Source organism: Tachypleus tridentatus, chromosome 12, assembly GCF_004210375.1.
Source record: "Tachypleus tridentatus isolate NWPU-2018 chromosome 12, ASM421037v1, whole genome shotgun sequence".
Lineage (NCBI taxonomy): Eukaryota > Metazoa > Arthropoda > Merostomata > Xiphosura > Limulidae > Tachypleus > Tachypleus tridentatus.
The window spans coordinates 34,868,166-34,894,677 of record NC_134836.1 but is presented as its reverse complement, the minus strand read 5'-3'; the positions used below and the strand labels follow the sequence as shown (position 1 = coordinate 34,894,677).

Sequence of the window (26,512 nt, the reverse complement as noted above, 5' to 3'; positions counted from 1 at the left end):
AAGCACAAAGCTACACAATAGGCTATCTGTGATTTGCCCACCACGGGTATTGCAACCCAATTTTTAGCGGTGTAAGTTCGCAGACGTGCCGCTGTGCTTCTGAAGGGGGGCACGAAAGTGTGGAAGGACAACATTATTTTTTTTCCTTAGACCATAAACAATGTTGGTATATATAAACTGAAATAAAATCACTGTTGGTATTCTCGCTATACGTTTTGTTAAACATGCCGAGACCCCTATATTTAGAATTACAAGACGAATTTTCGATAATATTTCTACAGGTGTTGGAAATGCAACTAATGTTTTCTGTTTACTTTATCAATAAAGTATACATGGAAATGTACATGGATGCCATTGAAGCTTCCAATGAATATTTGAAGGACGGTGATATAGAAGTAAGTGAAAGGACATTATTAAGGGTTTCACTCTACCTATGGTTTCTGGCTGATAACAGTTTACTTGTAATGAAAACGTTGTCTATTCATAATTTTAATGAAACTCTTCTATGTATAACACTCGGTTTAGTTTTAAAGTTTAAATATTAGATTAGAAAAAAAAGCTATACACAAAATTAGATATCATTGGTTTTTTAAAATAATAAATTCATACAAAAACAACAAAGTGGAATTTCAAACAAAATTTATTTTACTCATACAGTCATTGAATATTTTTATACGAGTACTATGATTAGTTATGGATACAATAATTTAACTATATGAAGTGTAGACTAACAGACAAGCTTTGTGTTGAGGTAAACAAGTATCTCTAAACATCTGGTTACGTTTAGCGTGTGAAATCACTATTAGTTGCATTGCATTAAAACTATTCATGTAGATTCAAAAGAGCACACTTATTTAATCGTAATTGTATATTTATAATATATTTCCCCAGTGATGATCATTAGTGAAGATTAAATATCATAGACGATGTTGTATCATCATCTGTGGGTCTTACGTCTGCCTACGCTGTCTTATAGATACTAACAACTAGTATCAAGTCCAAAAAACAAGTCATAAATATGGCGGACGTTTGTTGTGCAGTCCTAACACACATTTAATACAAATAGATGTTTCTAAGTAATATAAAAACTTGCACACACATATATATGTATATACATGCACGTGTGTGTTATTCAATTAAGGAACCTGGGAGAAAACAACATGAGGTACATGTCATGCACCGTGAGAACATTTGAACAGAGCTTAATCAGAGAGGCATTTTCAAAAGCGGACACATACAATGGTGAGAGAGCGCCCTCTATAAAATGTAATCTTCATTTAAGAAGCATCCTTTGGGAAACGATATTATAAGTTAAAAATTGCGATCAAATATGGATTATAAAACCCATATATGAACTATTAATCGTCATTTGGTGGTAGGTAACCTAATGAGACAGACTAGAAATAAAAGTAAAATATAAAATACGTTGTCAATGGGGGCGATAAATAAAATTTTTCTCCATTAATGGGAATTCCAGCTCCATAACGGACACGCACCTGTACAAACACATAATATATACCGAAATGATTAATTTAAATTATAATGCAAAATAATAAGAAAAACAAAATAATGTTTACCTATAAATTAAACAATGAATATAAAATCCAGCCTCTAAGTCTGCGCTTTGATGTTAACTTACCCTCTATACAATCATGAACATTATCTAATACTTGCAAAAAAATCAGGTTAACTTCTCGTAAGTAACATTAGTAAAAAAAAACAAACTCACATTACATAAACCAAATAATATACAAGTATTTAAAAATGCTATTCGAAATTATTTATTACAATAAATAAATATTAGAGGACAGCATTGTTATTTGGTTGAATTTTTTTTTTAAATATCGAATTTTCAGATTTCTGTTGTATGACGTCTTCTGTGCAAGTCAATTTACGTGTGTAATATTAACGAGACGAAAGTTTATTTCTAAAATAAAATGTTACCAATATATTATTTAAATTTTAAAAATAATCAAGTCGAACTTTAAACGACCAGTTTTTTTATTAACTGTACAATATATAATAAATGGAAGTTCCGCATCACTCATATCACATTAAAATAGTGTAGATATTATCTTAATCTAATTATATACGATTCAGCGTTTTTTACTATTTCACTCTGAGTTAAGAAACGCGTACCTATCTACTTATAGAAAGAGAGAGTATATTCTACCATCATTGATTGGTTAAAATCTTCTATTTTCAGCGCTATCGCGCATATGAATGCTTCTTTGAAAAGAAAATGCTTTGTCCTTCGGTGCAAGTGGTATGTTTATATTTTAACTAATTTAAACTGAGTACTGATGTCATATCGAATTTTTTGTTCAGACTACAAGATGTACGAGTGTAAATACTTGGCTAACCATTTTTCTGGGTATAGTTAAAACTACTGACAGACATGTGTGGTGGTCTGATTCCAAATTTTCCGGTACCCTCTTAAAAATAATTCTGAATAGATATTTGAAAGCCTTGCAGTATCTGGAAAGTAATCGAAAATTAGTATGACCTAATTCATTATAACTTCCAGGTTATGAAGGAGTAACATCCAAACCTCAAATCAAGATCACTGTAGTTTCTGGACATATTTCGTAATACAATATCAGATTTCTCAGCTCTATAAATCCGTTTTATCTGCGGTTTCTCGCGAGTTCTATCAATCTATCTTTAACGTAACTAAATGCGGTATCTTCCTGAACTTAAAGACCTCTATTATTTTGTGCAAAATGAACACATTTCGGTCAACTCCCAAACTTAACATCTTCGTAGCCGAACACTATTGAGAGGTGAGTTTTTTGTTAACGTGTTTTTTTGGGGAAAGGAAAAGAGTTAAAAGATTAAACCCTTTAACAATTTAAATTTTTAGACTCCGACCTGAGTTCACACAATTCTCGGAATTCGGTCTCATTTACTCAGAGATTCAACGTTACAAGTTAAGATTAACAGTGCTATTTAATTTCCCATAATCCTACCACATAATGTCTGGGTATTGTCGAAAAATAGCTAAAAACAGTTTAAAACGCCCAAAATTCGATCCATTACACACATCTGAAAGTTTTCCACTCTTTCATGTATGGAGATTTTATAAGTGTGACAGACAATCCTACTTGCAGTCTATTTGTTTTAAATTAGAAATAGGTATGCCAGATCCTTCAGATCTTAGACATGGATATTTAGCCCGCATGTCGAACATATTGAATTTCAAGTTGAAAATAAAAAATAACATAAAAACACTACCGTCAGTCGTGAATATTTTATATATGGCACACCTGTTTATATTAATTACACACATACATATAGATATAATAGTTAGCGTAAGAAAGTGAGATTCTAGAAACGTTATTAATGGTCACTATAAAGTAAACAATTCAGTAAGACTGCAACAGAATAAAAGATAATGTTATCATAAGTAAGGGAACAGCTTTGTCTTACTTTCAGGACAATACTTTAAAATCTGAATCTTTCGACGTCAGAGTTAACTTGTAATTTTTAGTGTTGTTAGTCTGTGTAAAGCATATGCTAAGTTTTACTACACAGTTTTGTGTTTTCACATATAAAACACAATTTCTAGTTTGTAGACAAAGCATCCTTGGAATTCTCACACAAAAATCTAATTATCTAGTGCATCTATTAGCCATGACTACGGAAGATGAGATGGATTTTAGACTAGAACCTACTCAAACAAGTAATATTTCTTATATTGATTTATACTATACCCACAGTCAAACTGTTTTTTTTTAGACAAATTGGAATCATTCTCTTGTCTTTCTTTGGCTTTGCTTTGTAAGTACATGTTAGTCTCACAATTTGAGTGAACGAGCGGCTTTTCATTTACACTAAGATTTAAAGTAATGCTGTCTGTAAAAATGTCTCTATTTAAGAACATTGATGTTTGAAGAGAACCACTTAAAGCAGGAGAAACAATGTGACGCTGATGCTTAGTAATACTTTGACAGCTTCCAGAAATATCACGGTGTTCCTCATCATTAGTACGTAGACCTGCAAAAATACAATTCTGATTTTGTGTTGTATGAGTATCGGAAATTACATATGTGGGCATATTCGACTCACAAGAACTGGCAAACTTCGTTATCTGTGAAGAAGAATGAATATTATCATCTTTTATAGGTTCAAAACAGAACTTTTTCTGTATAGTCTCTTCTGGTTCCTCTGGCGTGTTTCTCCCAACCAGATCCATTAGGTCAACTTTATCTATTTCTAGTCGTTCCGAAATTTGTTTATCGTTGTTAGTTTTCAAATCTGTAATCATTCCTACAAAATTTCCAATGTCATTAAATTCCCTTTCGGTCTCATTGTCTTGTTTTGGAGAGTGTTCATAAAGTAACGCGCCTGGTTCATGTTTTTTAAAATGTCGCTCCAGATTTGTTTGTTGACCAAAACTGCGATCACAAAGTGAACAACTGAATGGCTTCTCTTTGTTGTGAATATTTCGAACATGACGTTGGAGGTTAGAGGAAATACTGAATGATCTTTGACAGTATTTACATTTGTACGGCTGCTCTCCTGTGTGGGTTCGAAGATGGCGAGTAAGATTAGCAGAACGAGGAAACAATTTACCACAAAATTTACACGAGTAGCCATTTTTGTTCTTGTTTAACTGTTGAGAAAGTATATCACTCATTTGGTTCTCAATTTTCTCGAAGTGACTTCTCTGGAGATCAAAAGAAGAAAAGCCGGTACCAAAAACAGGACGACTTAAGAATTTTGGTTCTTGCAATAATAAGGATGGTAATCTAGATGAACAAGGAAAGATGGAGTGCTGTTGTTGAAGGTTATTAATGTTTCCCAAGATCATTGGATGCACAGGTCTAGGATAAGCCCCATGCAGTGATGATTGGCACAAAGACTCTGTATCGTTTTTGGAGACAATGGTATTTATGAGCTGAAGCTTTGTTCTTTCCTGTAACTGCAGTTCAGTTTCTTCGGCTTTTTCTAAAGAAATTTGTGTTTTAAAGATACGCAAATCAAGAGGCTCTTCTTTTTGAGGTGTTTTGCCTGTTTCGTGACTTCCGGTGACGTGTTGCTCTTTTGAAGAAATATTCATCTGAGAACGATTATAAGGTTTTTCAGAATCACCGGATGTCGGAAAGTTTAGTTGCCAGGCCTGAATTTTACTACTTTTTCTCACAACTGGTAGCTTACTAAGAGGGGAATTTCGATTTGAATTAAATAATAGGTCATGTACACTGTACTTCTGGGTAAATAACGGCGTTTTTACGTTGTCGTCACCACTAATGTATTCCTCCTCCGTTGTAGACAATTCCTCCAAATCCTTGTCTAATGTCATTTCCTCTGAAATATCAAATCCAGAGGTCTCCAAACACATTTCTTCTTTCTCTCGCTGTAGAAACGTTGGTCTTTGAATGTTATACAGTTGGTTATCAGAACCATACTGTTTTTCTGAATTGCACGAAGGATGAAAAGTCAGAGATCTATTTGAAATGAATGGTGTAGGATCTAAGATAAAGGGAAATGGCCCAGGGAGACTTCCACGTGTAGATAAAGGGTAACTATAAAACGTGGATGAGTAGAATGAGAGCCTTGGGTAGAACAGAACTTGGTTGGTTTGTGGCACTACATCCAGAGAATCAGAGCACTTGCTGGTATATGCGCTTTGTCTAGTAGAACTACCCTCAGACAAACAAGAGTAAATTGCAGGATTTTGAGATGTCGGCTCTGTGACCTCACAATACCTTTTATGTTTAATTAGTAACGCCATTGTTGAAAACACTTGACCACATTTTTGGCATTTAACTTTCATGCGACAGTTTGCATGCATCCTTTTGTGTCGGCATAAATTAGAGAACTGTGTGTAAGCTTTAAAACAAACTTCGCACTGGAATGGTTTGACACTACTGTGAATGTGCATATGTTGTTTCAAACCACTAGAGGTCGCAAACGTTTTTCCACACTCTGAGCAGGCATGAGAACGCGCACCAATGTGTTGGGACCGAATATGACGTTGTAAGTTACTGGGATCGGTAAACATTTTTTTACAGTTTTCACAAACGTAACAATGCTTATCATCGTGTGACACCTTCGCACATTGGTCACAGTTATATTCTTTGTCACATTGTACTAAGTCGCTACACCAATGAGAAGAAAGGTCTGAGTCGTTGAAACTGGAAAAAGGGAAAAACAAACACATAAATAACATTATAGTGATTTTCATGTTAAAGTATCTTTGCTACTTGCGTTTTTAAATATTAAAATTTTTCAGTTGCATAAAACAGTATTTTCTAACAAGAAATGATTATTTTATTCCAGATCATGCAAGGTTTACTTTACAATCGCTAAAACTTCTTTGGATATTTCTTGCTATAAAGTTGTTACTTTATAATCCGGGAAGGATTTATTTTAAAAAGTAGCTAAGTCTCAGTATTATTTTTAAGTCTAGAAATAAGCTGTATTTTTATGGCCAATTTCAATTTAAACAAATGTTAAAGTTGTAACTCTTGAAATATACTTATGAGATCCATATTTAAATCTCAGTCTCTCACTAAATTATTTTAAAATAACAAAACTAAATGTATCGCTGTATGATACTGAGTAATTTATTACTTACTCTGTAAATCGTCACAAAAAACCTTTATTGTATTTTATGTCCTTTATCTTTAGTTTTCTACTTAACAAAGTTACTGGTTATTTCGAATGGAAGCAGGCAGAACTAAATACATATCATTAAGTATGTTAAGCAAAGTTATATAACCTTAGGTTCAGCACCAATCCAACATCATACCTTCACCTCACTGCTCTCACCAAATGTTTTTTTGAGTTTACTGTATACTTAGAAATATTGATATGATACGCTTTAACTACACCTTTTCTCATATAAACTGAATAGTGTTTCATGATGATCATTTTAAGTCTTTGCAGAATTTTATTGTATTTGGAGTTTGTTTTGTTTATTTGTTTGCTTTCTTTCTTTTTCAAAGCTGTTGACGTTTCATAGTTATTTATAAGTGCAGTTCCATTTTACCTCTGTGTGTCAGAAAGCTGATCAAGTATTCCTTCATCGCTCATTTCAGTAGACTGCTTGTTATTGGTTCGCAGAGGAGCTCCCTCTTCCGTCCGCGACACTGGTATTAGTGGAGGAGGTAATGATTGGACGAAGAATGAATATAGTTGTTTTTTGAGACTAGATCTGGGGAACAGTGTTTCGCTACCAGAGCTGCAGGCAGTGGCATTTGTAAATACTTGACCTAAAAATTAAATATATATATAGTTTCCACCCTCAAGAAAATGTAAATTAGTGCTTTGTAAATAACAGAAAATTTCAAATTTAAATCATACACCTAAACAACTTACTGTCATTTTTAGAAAGGTCTTGACCGACAGTGGCATCACTTTTTTCTTCTAGGATAATTTCTGCTGCTGAAATGATAAGTTCGGTTGATTCTTCCAAAGGTATAGAAACTTCCAGATACAACTGATGAAAAGGAAAAAGTTAAAAGAAATTAAGCCTTACACTTTTTCATGTGTGTTGTTCTGAATCCTGTTGACATCATTACAAATGCGTTTCTACGAACCTGGGTGAGCTCAAGAATAAGACGGTTCATAGGAAGTAATCTGTTTTTTTTCATTGGACATCATACAAAACTACACAAAGACTATATCTGCGCTAGTCTTTTCTGCTTTTGATAGAGTGGAAGAAAGACAATTATTTAATACCACCACTGTGGACTACTCTTGTTAAACCAAATAGAGGAATTTAACCGCCAACCGTTACCCCACCAGGGCTCCAAAGTACATAAAGTATTTTAGCGGTAACGAGATGTGACTGAAAAGAAATATCAGCTTCACAGTTTATTACGCTAACAGCTGGGTGGCATTCTTAATGAAAATGTAATTTAACATTTTTTACTTATTTTAGAATTTCGCGGACATGTCCGTAAATGTGAACTTATAGACTAAAGGGAAGGTAACTATTCAACAACACCTGCCGCCAACTCTTGCGTTACTCTTATCCAGTTGAGTATTGAGATTAAGTCATCACTCCTATGGAATACCCACAGCTTCAAAGTACAAAACATGTGTTAGAGGGAAAGGGAGGAAGATTATGAGCCCTCAGGCTCTTAGTCCAGATACACAAACCAGTAGACAACGTTTGGACTCATAGTCCAGGTACTCTAACCAGTAGACCACACCTGGACTCCTAGTCCATGTACACAAACCAGTAGACAACGCTTGTACTCTTAGTCCAGGTACTCTAACCAGTGGACAACACCTGGACTCATAGTCCAGGTACACTAACCAATAGACCACACCTGGACTCCTAGTCCATGTACACAAACCAGTAGACAACGCTTGAATTCTTAGTCCAGGTACTCTAACCAGTAGACCACACCTGGACTCCTAGTTCAAGTACACAAACCAGTAGACAACGTTTTGACTCATAGTCCAGGTACTCTAACCAGTAGACCACACCTGGACTCCTAGTCCATGTACACAAACCAGTAGACAACGCTTGGACTCTTAGTCCAGGTACTCTAACCAGTGGACAACACCTGGACTCCTAGTCCAGGTACACTAACCAATAGACCACACCTGGACTCCTAGTCCATGTACACAAACCAGTAGACAACGCTTGAATTCTTAGTCCAGGTACTCTAACCAGTAGACCACACCTGGACTCCTAGTTCAGTACACTAGCCACTCCTGAAACAAAAGTTGTTTACACTTTTATTAAAAACTCCCATCCACAAGAATCTCAAGTCTAACTTGTATTTCGTGTGATATCTTCGAGCTGAACAACTGTGAGAAATCCCTAAGGCACACGTAGGGTAATTTCTGATTTATAACTACTAACCAGAGGAATTGAAACCAATCAACAGTACCAACCATCTATATCTGGCTATTCTAAGCTGTATAGTGGGATTGAGTGTCAAAATTATAACTCTTGGTTCCCCAGATGAAATTGTGAAACTTATTCAGAGGTATGCTGAGGGCTCGAACCTTTTGACTCGCACGTTAACCATTAGATCAGAATCAACTTCAAATAAAGAAGTCGTACAGAAACAAATAAACAAATAGATTGAGATATCTATTTAATCTGTATTACTCTGATGAAAATCTGTGTTAATTTTGAATATTATCAAATTATTGAACTAAAAGTTTATTAAATATTTATTGTTTATTCCATTAGTGAAGTCTGGAATAAACATATTTCAATAAAACAGAAAGAAATTTATTATAAAACTTGCGTGGTGAAGACAATTGATATTTTTTGAAAATTTAAGTAATACACTCTCTAGTGGATCAGTGGTAAATATGAGGACCTATATATCTAAAAACCTGGATTCGATACTCGTGGTGGACACAGTACAGATGGACTATTGTATAACTTTGAGCTTAACAACAATAAAACAAATATAAATATTGCACAAATTTACTTCTTTACAAAAAGAGATCTTTTAAATGACAAAATATTAAAACCAATCTAAAGAAACTAATAAAATCTCTACGGAGAGATCAGACATATTACTGTTGTTAGGTTTCTTTTTTTTTTGGGTTAATCTTTTAAACTTTAATGAAAAAATATGACTGGGAATCCTGATATTTGAGATCATCCTTAGAGAGCCAAATCACAAAAATACACGTTGTAATGTAATTACTGACATGATAATTTGGCATATCATAAATGACTTATTTTATTCAAATAGCTTATAACACACTTTTTAATCTATATATGAAAATAAATACTATTATAATGATCTCCTAAAGATCAGTAAACCTTTTGTAAATACTTTACCTTTCCATTTTCAAACACCATACGAGTATTGCTAGCTACCATGTCGTCAGCACGACGTACGAGATTTGTCCAATGGCCTGACGGTCTGATAGCAGTGGAGAGCCAACCTCTCAATTTTCCACACTGTTCTACTACCTGTTAAAAACCCATAATCATTTAATAGATATTACAGAAAAGTGTCATCGAACATTTTTGTTCCATGACTAATAATCTAGAAACATGCCCTTAGCAATGACTGTTCTCCATGCTTTTTCTTGTAAAAAAATATTCTGACAATATTTTAGTCATCTATGACCGATATCAGTTTGTCCCATTATATACCTGAATCTGCAGAAACATGCGTGTCTGTTTCTATCATGAAGCAATTACATAACGCTAGGCGTGTCCTTGAAAATTCGAAAAATGGAGGGAGATTTTACTTGAAACTAGAAGTTTAAGTTATTAAAAATCGCCCTTCGATTAAGCGTTCACCCAGCATATGATAGGCCTAATATTCAAATTCTAGACGAAGAAATAAACTGTGAAAAATAAATTACCACAACTACGAGATGTATTTTCCATTTTCTGTATCACGATTTGACGTCAGGCTAAAAAGAATGTAAACACTATTTATCCTCAACAATAATAATAAGAACTTTATCTTAATTTGATAATAGTATAACTGTTCCATTCAGCTTAATGTCGAAAACTTTAAAAATAATAAATCGCTTTAATGCTACAGAAATCATATTATTCACGTTTATTTTTGCAGAAAGTTCTCACCTAATATGTCTTTAAATATTGCGAGTTGTCTCCTCTTTATTTCTTGATGACGAGAAATTCACTCGAAATAAAAATGTATCTCAGAACGGCTGGTATGGACATTAACACCTTTACTGATAAGGAGAGAACAACGTTTCGGCCTTTCTAAGTCATATTCAGGTTAAAACTCTCTCTTTCTTAACCTGAAGATGTATTGAAGAAGAGGTGATTTATTTCTGTAAATGCTTTATGCAGCACCACGATCTAGGTTCTATTATAATGTGTAAACACAGTAGATACAGGACGTCAGAAGCCAAGTGGCTCCGACTGAGCTATGACGACTAATGTATGAACTATTGTTCTCTGTAAAAATATTGCTTGTACCATATAACACTAACGCAACTATAATAACTTTAAAATCTTGTTTAGAACTCTGAGTAGATGTTTTATAGACGATAACCCAATGGCATGCTTCCCTCATTAATACATTTGTGAAATCTCTCCCGTCATCAACTTTCATATTAAATATTCTGAACTTCTCTGTTTTTAAATAATCATAACATAACAACATAAGGTTTAAGAACAACAAACAATTGTTTGTCCATCTCGTCTGTTCCATCTTCTAAGCCAAACTAAAATTATCAAATAAAAATTAAAAATAAAAACAATTTAAAGCCAGCTCTTATCATTCGTATATCTAACAAACTTTATTTTAGCGGTTTACTGTCTCCACAACATCTGAAGGCAAACCATTCCAAAGGACAACCACCCTATTTGAAAAGTAAAATTATCTTAGCTGAAGACAGCTTCTACCTTGTCTGAATCTATATTTGTGTCCCCTAGTTCTATAATTCTAGCTGTTAAGTATGATGTTAATACATGGACATTATCAATTGTTTTATAATCTTAAAACTTCGATCATATCTCCTCTAATTCTTCTTTTTCGAAGATAAAACATTTTCAAGAATCTTGATATCTCTTTACATGACAACCCTTCCATCCCAAGTTCCATTCCAACAATTCAGGTCGTTACTAAGACTAAACACAATACACAAAGTATAGTCTACCAGTGACCTATACAATGAAATTATAACTTCTTTAGACTTGTACTCAATATTCCTGTAGCTACAACTTAAACTCCTATTCGCCATACCACTAGCAACAGCACACTGATGGATGGATTAAGAGAGTGACCAACCATTACACCAAGATACTTCTCTTTCAGGATATTGTTAAGTTTATTCCCATCCAAGTTATACTCATAATCCAAATTATGATATCCAAAATGCAATATCTTACATTTATTATTATTAAACCCCATCTGTCATTTACTTGCCCGACTCACTAAATGATTTAAATCTTTTTGTAAAGCAACAACATCCCCTTCACAACCAGCAACACCCAAGTCCTTGATATCATCAGAAAATTTAAGTAATTTATTCACCATTCCATCACCTATCTCATTAATCAAAATGAGCAATGGTTTTAAGACTGAGCCCTGAAGTACACCACTTGCAACATTAATCCAAGTTGACTGAATTTAATTTAAAACAGCTATCATTTTCCCCATCAAGCCACTCTCCTAACCAATTTATTAACGTATCTCCTATATCTATAGAGATACGTTTCTTTACAAACCTTTCATGTGACACTTTGTCAAATACTTTCTCAAAATACAGATACACCGAATCTTCACTCTTACTCTCATCTACATATGTAGCAGCATTTTTAAAGCATGTCAAAAATTTCTAAGATAAGATATTTTTCCGTAGTAAAAGCATATTGACAATTCAATAAAATTCTAAATTTTGGTAAATGACTTTGCAAAGTAACTTTTATCAGACTTTCCACAACTGATGTGAAGCCTATAATTACTGGGACAACTTCTATTACCTCCATTGAAGGTAGAAGTGACATCTGCTAATTTCCAATTTGTTGGTGCTTATCTATTAGTCAAGGACATAGAAAAAATTGTGGGAAGTGGCTCACATATCCAATCCTTGACCTCCTTCAAAACCCTTAGGAAAATTATCTGGCCAAGAAGTCTTATCATTCTTTAAACTTCCCAATCTAATTTTAACAAGATCAGAATTTATGAAATTGTCTTTTTTAAGTTTGTTTTCATCTATCAGTTATTCAAGATGAGGAATAGTGCTTAAGTCTTCATTAGCAAATACTGAAGAAAGAACAGAATTTAATAAACTAGTCATTTCATAATCGTCAGATAAATCCTTCCTTCGTCATCCCTAAATGTTCCTATCTCTATCTTAACATTTTGTTTACTCTTGATGTGCTTTTAAAATAATTCTAAATGTCAATTATTATGTTTTCAGTCAAATGTTTTTCACAAAACTTTTTGAATGACTAATTTTCTTCATCTTCTATTTTCTAAATATTCTATAATACCAGTCAACTTAAACTTGTGATATTTTTCTTTAATTTTATCTCTTATACCCTTTGTGAACCGACCTGGTTTCTTACTTGTAGCTACCCTTTTATTTCTGTAAGAAATATATTTGTTTTGAATATTGAAATATATTTCTTTAAACATTTTACACATTTTCTCAGAGTCTCTAAATAACTCAGCTGCCCAATTCACAACAAATAATTCTTGTTACATCCCTTCAAAACTTGTTTTCTTGACATTTAGAATCAAAGTATTATTATTCTTTCTTTCCATATGCAACAAAACATCAAAGCCAATACAGCAATGATCACTTGTACGGAGGCATTTCCCAATTTCTACCCTCTCAACCACATCTATATTAACAATATAGAATCTAAAATTGCATTATTTCTAGTAAGTTTTGTTGACAAATTGATAAAGAAAATAATCTTAAAAAGTTTTCCGAAACCTTACTCCTTCATGGTTTGATTCTAGCATTTCCCAGTCAATATATCTGAAATTAAAGTCACCCATAATTATGACTTTATTAACAGCTAAAATCTTAATCTCACTATAAATTTTCTCAGTAATTGTATGAGTTTCGTCGGGTGGTATGTAACAAATTCATACTAAGAGCTTTTTTCCCTTGATATTCACCAGCAGAAACACAAATGGATTCAATCTCCTTGTTATTGTCCTTAATATTCTCAATTTCAACAGTATATAACTCACACTTTAGATATAGAGTCACTTCTCCCCCTATCTTTGCTACTCTGTCCCTGTTAAATAACCAATAATCATATATTTCTGTCATCAAAATCATCTATATTTAATCATGTTTCTGTAATTCCCATTATATCGAAAAATCTTCCATTACTACCAGTACTCTAAAGTAATCTGTTTTATTAAACCTATTGTTATAATTTGTTTGTTTGTTTTTTGGAATTTCGCACAAAGCTACTCGAGGGCTATCTGTGCTAGCCGTCCCTAATTTAGCAGTGTAAGACTAGAGGGAAGGCAGCTAGTCATCACCACCCACCGCCAACTCTTGGGCTACTCTTTTACCAACGAATAGTGGGATTGACCGTCACATTATAACGCCCCCACGGCTGGGAGGGCGAGCATGTTTGGCGCGACTCGGGCGCGAACCCGCGACCCTCAGATTACGAAGCGCACGCCTTAACGCGCTAAGCCATGCCAGGCCCATTGTTATAATAACTTTTATACTGATTTCCTATGCTAAACTGTCCTCTACATTTAAATTTTGTCTCAAGTAGTTTATCTTTGCTCTCATTACTACCTAGTCCTAGTTTAAAACTTTCCTTACTTACTGAGTTTATTGCCTCAACAAACTTAAGAGTAAACTATCCATTACAGAGAGTTTCCTTCTCCTACTGAACTGATCCTACAAGTTCAGTCAGTAACTGGATTATCCTTGCAAATTAATTTCAGTCTAGCATTTAGCTCTAATGAGCTACTCAAAATTTCATCTCTACAATTAATTTCTGGCAGTATCCCTGACACAATTAATATATGGCCTTTATTTTAAATGCTTTCACCAACTCCTTGTACATATTATTTAGCTTATCTGATATAATCTTTTTTATGTCATTAACCTCTATGTGCACAACAAAGGCTGCATTGTTGCCGGTCTCCTTCATTATATCTCTTGCACTGTGAGTTATGTCTTCCTTCTATGCCATAGGCTAGCGTGACCTATCTCTCTTTCCCTGTTTATCCCACAGACAATTATATTCACATGTGTCAAAGAATCTCCTTTATGGTCATAATCCATATCCTTGTCTATTCCTTTGACTTACCTTTCCTCCAACAGTTCCTTGTCTACATAAGTCAAAAGGTGAAATATGTTACTAAATTGAATAAGGTCTTTATAATTAAGTTCACTACTTTTAACCCTAATATTATTGTTAGTCTTAGCTGATACTCCCCTTCCATATAAAAGCTTAATCTCCTATTGAAGTTCTTTTGTAACTTCCAAAAGTTGATATTTCTCTTTACCTATTTCTTCAACTTTAGTTAGAATAGTCTCCAATCTACAAACTCAAACTCTAGTTATAAGCTGAACATCCTTACTACTAGCTTCCTTTAAAATTCATAGTCCAGAATTCCCAAATAAAACCCATTCATTGTACCTAGCATACTGGGAATGCTTAACCTCCAAAGAAATCTTAACCATTATATTATTTTAAAATTTAAACACTCGATTAAACACCAGTAATCTTTCATTGATACTGTTAAGCCTAAGTTTGACAATAAACTAGCTTACAGACTCTATTTATTAAATAAAACAATGTATTTAATTTGTATTATAATCTCAATGAAAGTTGAGCTATAACTAAGCCTAATAAAATGGTGCGCATACTAAGCCTAATCTAACATTATACTATACGTTACACTACTCAAATCTAAGTTAAAGGCTTATATATATATATATATATACTCTTTTACTCCCAAGTCTAACGAAATCTAGTGAACGTCTGATGCAAGCAAGCTCATAGTTGAGAACTATAAAAAAAACTAGTAATGAATACACCATTCTTAGTTTGAGAAATTAGAAAGCATTAATTTATCAATTATGTATCCTCGTTTTTATTGAAGTTGTCGGCAATCCCAATAATCTCTTTTAATCCCCAGTCTTACGATATCTAGTTAACGTCTGATGAAAGCAAGCTCATAGTTGAGAACTATATAAAAAAAACTAGTAATGAATACACCATTCTTAGTTTGAGAAATTAGAAAGCATTAATGTATCAATTATGTATTCTCGTTTTTATTGAAGTTGTCGGCAATCCCAATAATCTCTTACAAGGTTCGGCCAGCTTAGAATGTTTAGGCCGGACAATATCGTTTTCACATCTCAAGTTTCCCGCTGGGACAGCGATAAGTCTACGGATTTACATCGCTAAATCATGGTCTCGATTTAACTTGGTGCATATAACATTTAGCCCGATGTGGCTTTACTACAAGAAAGCACACACATTACTATATATTTTAATCCCATTGTTTTACACGATGTTCTGATAGAATTATCTCAAAATTAGCACATAACAACTTGATTTACACTTTCATATATTTGTTAGTTCTAGTTTGAAGTTAGTTCTGGCAACACACTTCTTATATTATTGTATTTGTTAACTTTGGTTCCATATGAAGATCTGATAACATGTTTTCCACACTAATGTAGTTAGTAAATCTGATTCTAGGTGATGGGTTGATAGGGTGTTTTTCCATTCGAATAGTTTGTTTGTTTTTGAATTTCGCACAAAGCTACTCGAGGGCTATCTGTGCTAGCCGTCCCTAATTTAGCAGTGTAAGACTAGAGGGAAGGCAGCTAGTCATCACCACCCACCGCCAACTCTTGGGCTACTCTTTTACCAACGAATAATGGGATTGAACGTCACATTATAACGCTCCCACGGCTGGGAGGGCGAGCATGTTTGGCGCGACGGGGATGCGAACCCGCGACCCTCAGATAAAGAGTCGCACGCCTTAACACGCTTGGCCGTGCCAGGCCTTTCATTCGAATAGATTTAGTAGCTTTGGTTCAACATGAAAGCTTGATAACATGTTTGTTATTTTAATGTATTTGGTAGCTCTGGTTCCACATTCTTAACATAAAATGTTTTAATACAGAGAAATACATTTTTAAAACTAATATGGAAAAATCATAAAAACTATTTTTCAATCAATATGTTGTTCTATGTTTATTTTGAAATCCATTATAAAAAGCCATTATCCAACGTTATTGACTCTTAATATTTCCAATATTGGTTTTTAGCTCTGCTTATATTCTGTTTACTATTAAGTATTGCTGAGGATTTCTATTAACTTTACTTGTTACTGTTACTTAAACCAGGTGGACAAAGCTGATAGCCCGATGCGGCTTTGCTAAAAGAAAAAAACACACACACTCTATTTAAACCATGTTTAAAAATAAGTATTATTTATGGTTGACAACCGCTTATTAGATACATTATTTAAATTTAATGTAAGCTCTGCTTATATCTATGCTAAATAAGATATGTTTCCTTCTCATTTAAGTAATAACATTCCCAGTAGATGCTTAAATTTCAATGAAAAGCACTTATCCCCTGTTTAATATTTCTTAAATTATACGTAAAATGTTTATCGTTATCTTAGCAGTTCCAGAGAAAGGAATCCATCCCTTGTTTAACAGTTTTTAAGTTCCAATGAAAAGATGTAATAGTTCGTTACTTCCTTAATCTGAAAAGATTTGACCTCTTTTAGTACAGCAACTCACACTTTCATGGGCATGATTTACCCCTTGTTTGACACTCCTTGCAGGCTAGCCCTCGTGTAGTTTTGCTTGAAATTCAAAAACAAAACATTACTGCAGTTTTCTTCAAAATTAACTATTTGGATCAATGGTTATGTCCCTATCATACCTACAACGTGAACAGTGTGTTCAGTACCCTGTCTGTCTGTTTTCTTTTTCTCATTTTTGCGTAAAGCTACACAAAAGCTATGTGTACGTCCATAAGTTAGCAGCGTAAGACTAGAGGGAAGGCAACAAGTCATCACCACCCACTGCTTACTTTTGAGTTACCTTTTTTCCATTGAAAATAGTGAGATTTATTGTCGCATTATAATGCCCCCACCGCTGAAAGGTCGAGCATGTTTGGTGTGACGGGAATTCGAACCCGCGACCCTCAGATTACGGGTCGAGAGCCTTAACGATCTGACCATGCCGGGCCCAGTGCTCTGTCACAGTAGCTTGAGAATTCGTAACAGTAGTAACAGCCTGGTATATACGAAATATACCTTTACTCTATGGAATTCATTAATTAATATGGCAAGAATAAAGATATCATAAAGACTTTCCCTACGCAGATATAATTAAAGAAATTTTCCAGCATACAATATTCGATTCCCTTCGATTAAAGTCTGGAATGGCCAGTCGTTAGGGCGTACGACTCGTACCCTGATGGTCGCGGGTTTGAATCCCCGTTACATCAAACATGCGCACTCTTTCAGCCGTAGGGGCGTTATAATATGACAGTCAATTCCACTATTTGTTAGTAAAAAGAGCAGCCCAAGAGTTGGCAGTGGGTGATCGTGATTAGCTATTTTCCATCTAGTCTTACACTGCTAAATTAGGGACGGCTAGCACGGATAGCCCTCGTGTAGCTTTGCTCGAAATTTGAAAACAAACAAACTAGTGTAACAGTAGTTTAACAAAAATCTCGCATGTTTTTTTTTTCCTTTGGTGACGATCCAAGGTGAAAGAGAACACAATTTTTCACTACATAATTGAACGAGAATTGGCACAGGTTTTGTATAACTAACAAGTTATTAATTTAGTCGTATAGTTTAGTTTATGTGTTATAAATACATGTATAGACACTTCTAAGATCCAAACATTTAGGGCAAAGTGAGAAGAATTGAGTGATAACGACTCCTCAGAACGCTCACTTTTCCTGTTAAAAACAAGGAACACTACATAAAAGACACTTTCTGAAAACGAGGAACGCTATTGTGTTTACTTATAATAATATCATATACGAGGAACGCTATTGTATTTACTTATAATAATATTACATGTAAGGAATGCTACTGTGTTTACTTATAATAACATTATATACGAGGAACGCTATTGTGTTTACTTATAATAACACTATATACATGTACATGTAAGCACAAAGGATTACATACAAGGTATATGTGAAATTTCGGAACTTAAAAAGGTAAACAGTCAGAGTAATATCAGTGGTACAAGAGTACAATTAAACGACTACTTGTCGCTTTGCGCTAATCCAAACATAATACAAACGTTTTCACATATGTATTTTTTCTTTCAGTCGCAGTTCTTCAAATAACAAAGAGTAATGGATTAAATTACACCTTCCAACTAAACTAGCGAGTCAAAACTAAATTTTGAATTAAAATGTGTTCGTTACTATTATATTTTGAGAAGTGGAACAAAATTCGTGATGTCTAGTTCCATTAGTTAGGCATCTAATCCGTTTAATCAAAACATGTTGTTTTGAGAGGGGCATATAGAAGTTTATATATGAAACACGTAGCTTATCCTACAAAATAAAGTTGACCTTAAATGTGTGGGTTTTCTTAGAAAAACAGGATAACACAACAAAACAGGTTTAAAGATTATTAATATTTGATTGGACAACAAGTTTTGTGAAGTGTGGTGAGAACGCCCATGGTGAACATTTGGAAACACTCGGCTTGAGATGAGGTCCATGTGTCAGTCTTGTAGGCTTATCACATACGCAAACCGAGTAGTCCATGGCAGCTGTCGAGACGACAACATCTCTGTAATAGTCAGTTTTTTTATAGGCACTTTCGTTTATCTTAAATCACTAGAATAAACTGGCATCAATCAAAATTATTCCATGGGGCAGAGTCTATTGGTTCTAATACCCTGACACTTATGCAAAAGATGCATTCGAACTTGCAGTTTATTATCAGCTCGTCGTGTGAAAAAAAAGAAACAGCCCCCTCCCCCACAAATGAAAACGTATAACAACTTTATATAGCCCCTTATCCACTTCTGATTATTTCAAATATATCCAACATTCAAGCTCATTTTATATAATATATAACTTTATATAGCCCCTTATCCACTTCTGATTATTTCAAATATATCCAACATCCAAGCTCATTTTACTTAAGAAAAGCGTTATAACAAAACCTACACCGTAATCTAGTGCCTCTGACAACAACATAAGCTGTATATAAATCGGTCGTTTTTATTCATGGAGCTTTCAGACTTGTTGTTAGTACTTATACCCTTATCTTATATCCTGTCCCCCTAGAAAAAAACAAGAAAACACTTTAGAATATTCATCATTCCAGCTAGACCTATCAAAGGTATTCTACGTTGCAATATACAATAACAGAATTACGCCAATCCAAATTTTTTACCTGAAGGCATTTAAAACAATCTTGGCTAAAAACTCTGAGTTAGTTACGCTGATAAAAGTTGATATAATTTGAAACAGTAATCATGTAATATGGGACTAAAACCAAGTGAACTATTTGTACTAGATATTGCTAGTTAAAGAGAAATCCTCGAAGTTTCTTTTTCAATTGAATGTAAAAACTTCATATACCATGAAAAAATAACACGAGTTTTAGCGGTGTTGCTATTGATTAGCTGTCTTTCTTTTTTCCTAATCTATCAGCTCAAACTTTAGACGTCTAATGCAGATAACTCTTGCATTATTTTGCAAAAATATTTAAAATAAATAATAAGTTGTAATATATACAATAATAAAATTACACAAAAGTCAATTTTCGTACTAAAGGTATATAAAATTAAATTAATTGAAAACTCACTGACGTAGCTTGACTGATAAAAGTTAATTTTATGGAAAGTAAAAATGAGTGGTAGACAATACGAAGCACACCTGTACTCACCTTCCACGACAATTTAGATGTTTGTGTTGACTCAAGACGAGCCAGTATTGGACCGAATCGCGACCTTTTACTGATCTTATTTTTTGTCCATACGCCGATCTGGTAACTTAGACTGCTAGGTCTAAGCTGTAATTCTTCGGGTAGGAATTGTAGTACTGCAGAGTTAGTATCCGGAATCAAACCACTTACAACGTTTTTTGGACACTGGCCTGAGATAAACTCACTGTCAAGGTTTCTGTCACGATCGTATGGCATGGCGGGTTCCCTGAAGTTTTCTACCATTGTCACTTCTCCTTCCTTGTCTGAAGAGAGAACAGTTTGTTAATCGTGTTAAATCTTAAGAACAAAACAATATAAGTATAAGCTTTTATCAACAACGACTTTGTGTCAACATAATGAGCATCATTACTGCTGAAACACCACCTAGTGGTACATACAAATATAGATGAATGTCGAAATTATTTGAATTTAAGTATACAAAATATGTAGGGCGCATCAAGAGTATAAAAATGTTTGTTTATGGAAAAAAATATTAAGTTGTGTCCAATATACGAATATTTACATTATCAACCAAAACTTTCACTCCACTTATCAGTTTAAATTCTTTAAGTCTTCTTTTATAGAGATGAAACGCCATCATAATAAAATAACTTAAAATTTATTCATTCGAATCTCTGTTTCACTGATTTGGTATTAATGAGGTTCAACGTTTAAGTTGAATATTTAGAAACGATTTTCTTAATTCAGAATGTGTGACAGAGCTGTAGATTTTGGAGCTGGCGAGCCTGGTTCGAATTTGTGTAGTATCGCTAAATATTCAAACACTTTATGCTGTGGATGCGTTATAAGTGTGGCAGTCAATTTTTACGTGCTGCTGACTAGTTGCTTTCCCTTATTTCAGTATTTTAAAACTAGAGACGAAGACAGAGAGCCTTTCTAGATTTTCTTTAAAAAATATAAATTTCGATGTTTAATTTGAGTAATCATTGCCAGTTATTAAATGGAATCAGCTGTGATCGTCGACCTGAAATGTTTGTCGTTCTATTGAATTGTACCATTGATTGTTATCGATTAGTTAAGATAATTATTAAAACACCACCAATATTTTTCCATTATAAGCTGGTCCAAAAGTTATTTGTCCCGAAAGGGCATACTAATCCTGATTCGTTTCGCATTATTATAAGAGAACGTACATGCGCAGTGTACAGGTACAGCACACAACCTGACAATTCTGTAAATAAAGTTTTATCTACACAGAAGAAAATTATGTGTTAGGCCACTAGCTTTTGCTTTGCCTTATATTATCCTGTCAAATCTTATCAGCATCTACCGATATATGGCTTATTATAAAAACTATTCTCGCCTGGATAAAAAATCGTTTAACATGAGTGTTTATGTAATATACCACTTACAATCAACAAACGATGCGATTAAAAACGGACGAAGGGAAGGTAAGAAATGTTTTAAAAAACTCTTGTTATTCTTTCTCAAAATATTTCTTATTGTTAAATTAAAAATATAAACAATAGCCATCTTAACTTATAAACAGCAGACTGAAGAAAAGAAACTGTTTGTAAAAACATCTTCCCCTCTACTCTTTTCTGATAGGATAATGGAAGTTGACCGTTCGTGTGTTTTCTAGTTATGGGACGCAAACCTCTGACCCTCAAACTCATTCATTTTACGGCATGCTAACCATCAAGTCATGCGCGTTCCCACATATAAAAGAACTGGATTTTTCACTTAGTTAAGTGGAATAATTCATGACTGTTCGGCAAACTTCTACATCTAACACTCTGTAGTCTTCTGAACATCAGTAGTAGCCTGCGTACGTCTGACAAGTTTCTAAACAGTATTACTTCTTCCAATATTCAAAACCAAGTCGAGAAAATTATGTATATCTTCATCACGATGTAAATTCAGCAATTCATGGACTTGCTCTTTGTCCTAATGTATACTTCACGTTTTACTTTGTTTGTGAAAAAAAATGTAATCGGTCATGTGACTGAAAGTGCACATTTTCCTCATTCGGAACTGCTGTTCTGAGTAAGAGGACCAGATGGTCTTGAAAAGATTTCGTTCCCTCAATGTCAAAGTGAGTATGGGATAAACACCAGTTACTGCTATGCTTACTCCATTGTGCTTTGAGACAACAACACTTGTGTAAGAGCAAAATTACACATGTTTTGTGTCTCATATATAGAGATCAATAAACGTGAAGCAGGTGGGTTTTGTGGGTTAAAGACATGAGATGGGAAAGGTTAGTGGATAAATTACAGTGTGACAATGCGTCATCAAACAAGACAACGATTCCTGTCTTTTTTGTAGTTGACATGTATGCAAAATATTATTCCTTCTGCATTAAACAAGATCCCTATAATTTATTTCTGTACCCCAACAAACCGCGTCATCCATGTGTCATACAAGTTAAACTGAGTAATGGATAGCATTGAAAGGTTGTTATTACTATGATTTATCTCGGATAAGTCTCCGATTTATTATATTACGTGTCTTACGTATTACGATATCAGTTAGGCATGGCCAGGTGAGTTAAGGCGTTCTACTCGTTATCTGAGGGTCACGGATTCGAATCCCCGTCGCACCAAACATGCTCGCCCTTGCTGCCGTGGGGGCGTTCTGATGTGACGGTCAATCCCACTATTCGTTGGTAAAAGAGTAGCCCAAGAGTTGGCGGTGGGTGGTGATGACTAGCTGCCTTCCCTCTAGTCTTACACTGCAAAATTTGGGACGGCAGTTAGGCCTCGCGTAGCGTTGCGCGAAATTAAAAAAAAAAACACACACAAAAAACAAACAATTAGTCAGCCGGAAATTTTAATTTTAATTTAAAAGTAAATTCAATCTCGATATGTATCAAATTTGTGATATTTGCCAACAAGATTGATACACACTATTTCATTTTTAACATAAATATAAAAATAAAACAATTTATAATAGCGGTTATTACTAATAGTTATAACAAATAATAATTTATATACAACAGTTTTACAAACTTACAGACAATAATGAGTCTTATATCCAGTCTAGAACTGAGTGTTTTATTGATGAGTCAGGTCCACGACAAGCAAATTAATTCAGAGTTGATATCGTTATACTTCGCTTAAACTAGCTTGCTTGGTTGGCCTCACGTTGCCAACTTTTACCGATGATGATATTTAATGTCCTCGTAGAAATAATATCGTCCAAAGTAATTCACTGAAGTTGAATTGTTTGTAATGTTCGAAATCTATGGATGTTCGTGGTCAAATTATGTAATTTTCCGATTAATAAGCGTTAACAGCAATTAAAGCTACCGAGACTTACCGTACACTGACTCCAGCTGACAAATAATAATAACTGTCTCTGGACGTATCGGTCTTCATATGTACCATTCACGCGAGATTCTCGAACATTTAACACTTTTCTTAAGCACGTTAACGTTTCTGTTAAATAAATACTGTCGATTCTTGCTCTCAAGAATCTTCTACAAATTGAGAGAATAGGCGAGACTTGCGCAACAATATAAGTCACATGCGTCGAAGTGAAACACACATAGGTACTAAAATAAACGTAGAACGGTAAATCCGTTACAAAATATATGAGAACTGTATGTACATGAACTTTAGCATATTGTTCTGGTTGTAACTATCATTATTGATTTTGAATTTTTCCCAGAATTACATAATAATAATATGCATAAAGATGTTTGATCCCGAAATAATATAAACAAAGATGTTGTTAAAGTGGACCTAGAAGAAATTCGAAAAATGATTAATGAACCGATTCGTAAAAACCATAATAGTTTGTAATATGTAAGTGACTATTCAAAGAAATGATATAAAATCAAATTTCGGAAAACTTCAACTTTGAATACACACATGAGGATCTAGGAGGTTTTGGGGGTTATAAAGACTAGATACATAAGTGTATATAAAAATAGACCCCGAAAGTATGATATTAAGAATCTGGATGGAGAATCAAGTGGTTTTGGTGCCTCTTAGAACTGATTGCACTGATTTACTTCATTTAAATCAATGTGTTTAACATTTCTATGTAATTTTGTTGCTCGTGTATATTCACGGATACTTTTCCAATAAAAGAAATTTCAGGCTTGATTCTTTCCTTTGTTCATAGTATTTGTTTTCTAATTGGACCTACTATTTAGTATTATTAGTATTACCAAATTCTTGTCAGAAAGATTCTCATTCTAGTCAATATCTATATAAATATAATAGCACTGTTTGTATGTTCATATAACTACGTTGTAGGGTGTGAATGATTTTTTTTCGCCAAACTTAGTGTTCATGCAGAGTATATACAAATTTTTAGTTTTGCATTTTGTGGTTTTTATGAGCGTTATTTATTATCACTTTGCACCCCCTCAATTGATAGATCTTCACCACATTTGGCATGAAGGTTTGTTGCGTCTATGTAGAAATACATGCAAAATTGCGACTTCACATTTTGCGTTTTGCAGTTTTTAAGGGCGTGTTGTTGGTTTTCGTGTGTGTGTGTTTTGTTTTTCATAACTACATTTAAGGGGAGCACCTTTTCATGTCTTCAGATAAATCGTTAGGGCGTTCAATTCACAATCAGAGGGTCGCAGATTCCAATTATTGTACCATCAAGCATGTTCGTCCTTTCAGCCATGAAAGAGTTATAAAGTGACGCTCAATCCCACTATTTGTTAGTCAAAGAGTAGCTCAAGAGTTTAATGGTGATCACTAGTTGTCTTCCTTCTGGTCTTTCACTACTGAATTAGAGAAGGCTAGCGCAGATAACATTCGTGTAGCTTTGCACGAAATTTAAACTAAACCTAAGCTAGCCTTTCATTAGTCATGGACTTTTATAAGTTCTGACCAGAGAAGGCGTGCTCTACCTAGTTATACTGTAAATTACGTATTATATTTAAGAACACGTGGTACAACTTAGCTTAATAATAGTTATAAGTTTGTTTGTTTTTACAAATAGTTGAGTATAAAGTTTGTAGTGTAACTGGACTTTGAGAGCTATTTAGGGAAAGTTATCATAATATCTCTCGATTACATTGTACAAACAAGGTCCGGCCTCTTTTAGTAGGTAGAGGAGACATTAAAAATTATTTTTCTGTAGTGTATTTATTTCAGTTTCGCATCTAATACAGGGAGCACGTAAATCAAGGCATTTCAGTTTCTTATATAGCACTGTAAAATTAGCACATAACAGTGAGAGCCTGTAAATCACGGTATCTCAGTTTCACACTTGTAACACAGGGAGCATGTAAGTCAACGTCAAAACAAAGCTGTCAAACTGAGAAATGTATTTTATATTAATCTAGGTGTGTAATGTGTGTGAAAATATATCATCAATGATATATTACAGCAACGAACAATTTTATCAGACACCTGTAGAAATATATGTAACACAACATTTCATCAATCACAATTGAACCTTACTAAAACATATAAAAAGACCAAGTACTAAATATTGAATATAAATAGATGTAAGGTTTAAAACGCAATTTATAATAATTTGATGTAATATATCGTCTCATCGATAGCATGCCACGTCTCCTTCCGGAGATTATTAAAATAGAAAGAGGTTATTTATGTAGTCCACCGTCATTTCATACACATTTGTCATTAGAATGTGCTGCACGTCAGCTACAGTATCTGGTTTAAAGTCGTGATTATCGATTTTCTGGCTCAGTTATGCCCAATGGTTCTCAATGGTATTACAATCTGGAGACTTTACTGACCGTAGCAATCTAATGTCCTCCTGATTGAGATAATCCCATACAACAGATGCACTGTCGCAGTGGCATTGTTATCCTGGAACACAAAGTTGTTTCTAAGCCTTGTAATAACATATCATAGAAATATCGTCTCAGTTTGATACCTGTAAGAGACATCATTGACATTTCCTTGGAGGATATGAAATGCAGATTTTCCACCATGATAAATAATTGCCCAAACATGTACTGCACCACTTCCTATGTATTCCCTGTCAAAAAAAATAGTCAGGTAAACAACAAACACGAATTTTACCATCAACTTTAAGTCGGAAACGGGACTCATCTGAAAAAATAACTATTCACCAATGTCCTAACTGTAAATTGGCATGCAGTCTTGCCCAAGTAATACGGTAACAACGTTGAATTCTGGTTAATATCGGTTCGCAGATACTCCATTTTGCAAAAGAAATTTATTTGCTCAGTCTCC

The 26,512-nt window shown here is 34.1% G+C and overlaps 1 protein-coding gene across 1 annotated transcript in view; it reads right to left on the bottom strand.

Moving 5' to 3' along the window:
* Positions 1-660: 660 nt before the first annotated feature.
* LOC143235590 (MDS1 and EVI1 complex locus protein EVI1-B-like) overlaps positions 661-26,512 on the bottom strand; it is a 38,037-nt gene continuing 12,185 nt past the window's right edge. Inside the window, exons 2-6 of the mRNA XM_076473828.1 lie at positions 20,316-20,617; positions 9,770-9,904; positions 7,327-7,447; positions 6,998-7,220; positions 661-6,140 (exon numbers count right to left, since the gene is read on the bottom strand). Coding sequence (XP_076329943.1) covers positions 3,671-6,140; positions 6,998-7,220; positions 7,327-7,447; positions 9,770-9,904; positions 20,316-20,617 — 3,251 coding nt within the window. The 3' untranslated portion in view covers positions 661-3,670. The remainder of the gene's footprint in view (positions 6,141-6,997; positions 7,221-7,326; positions 7,448-9,769; positions 9,905-20,315; positions 20,618-26,512) is intronic.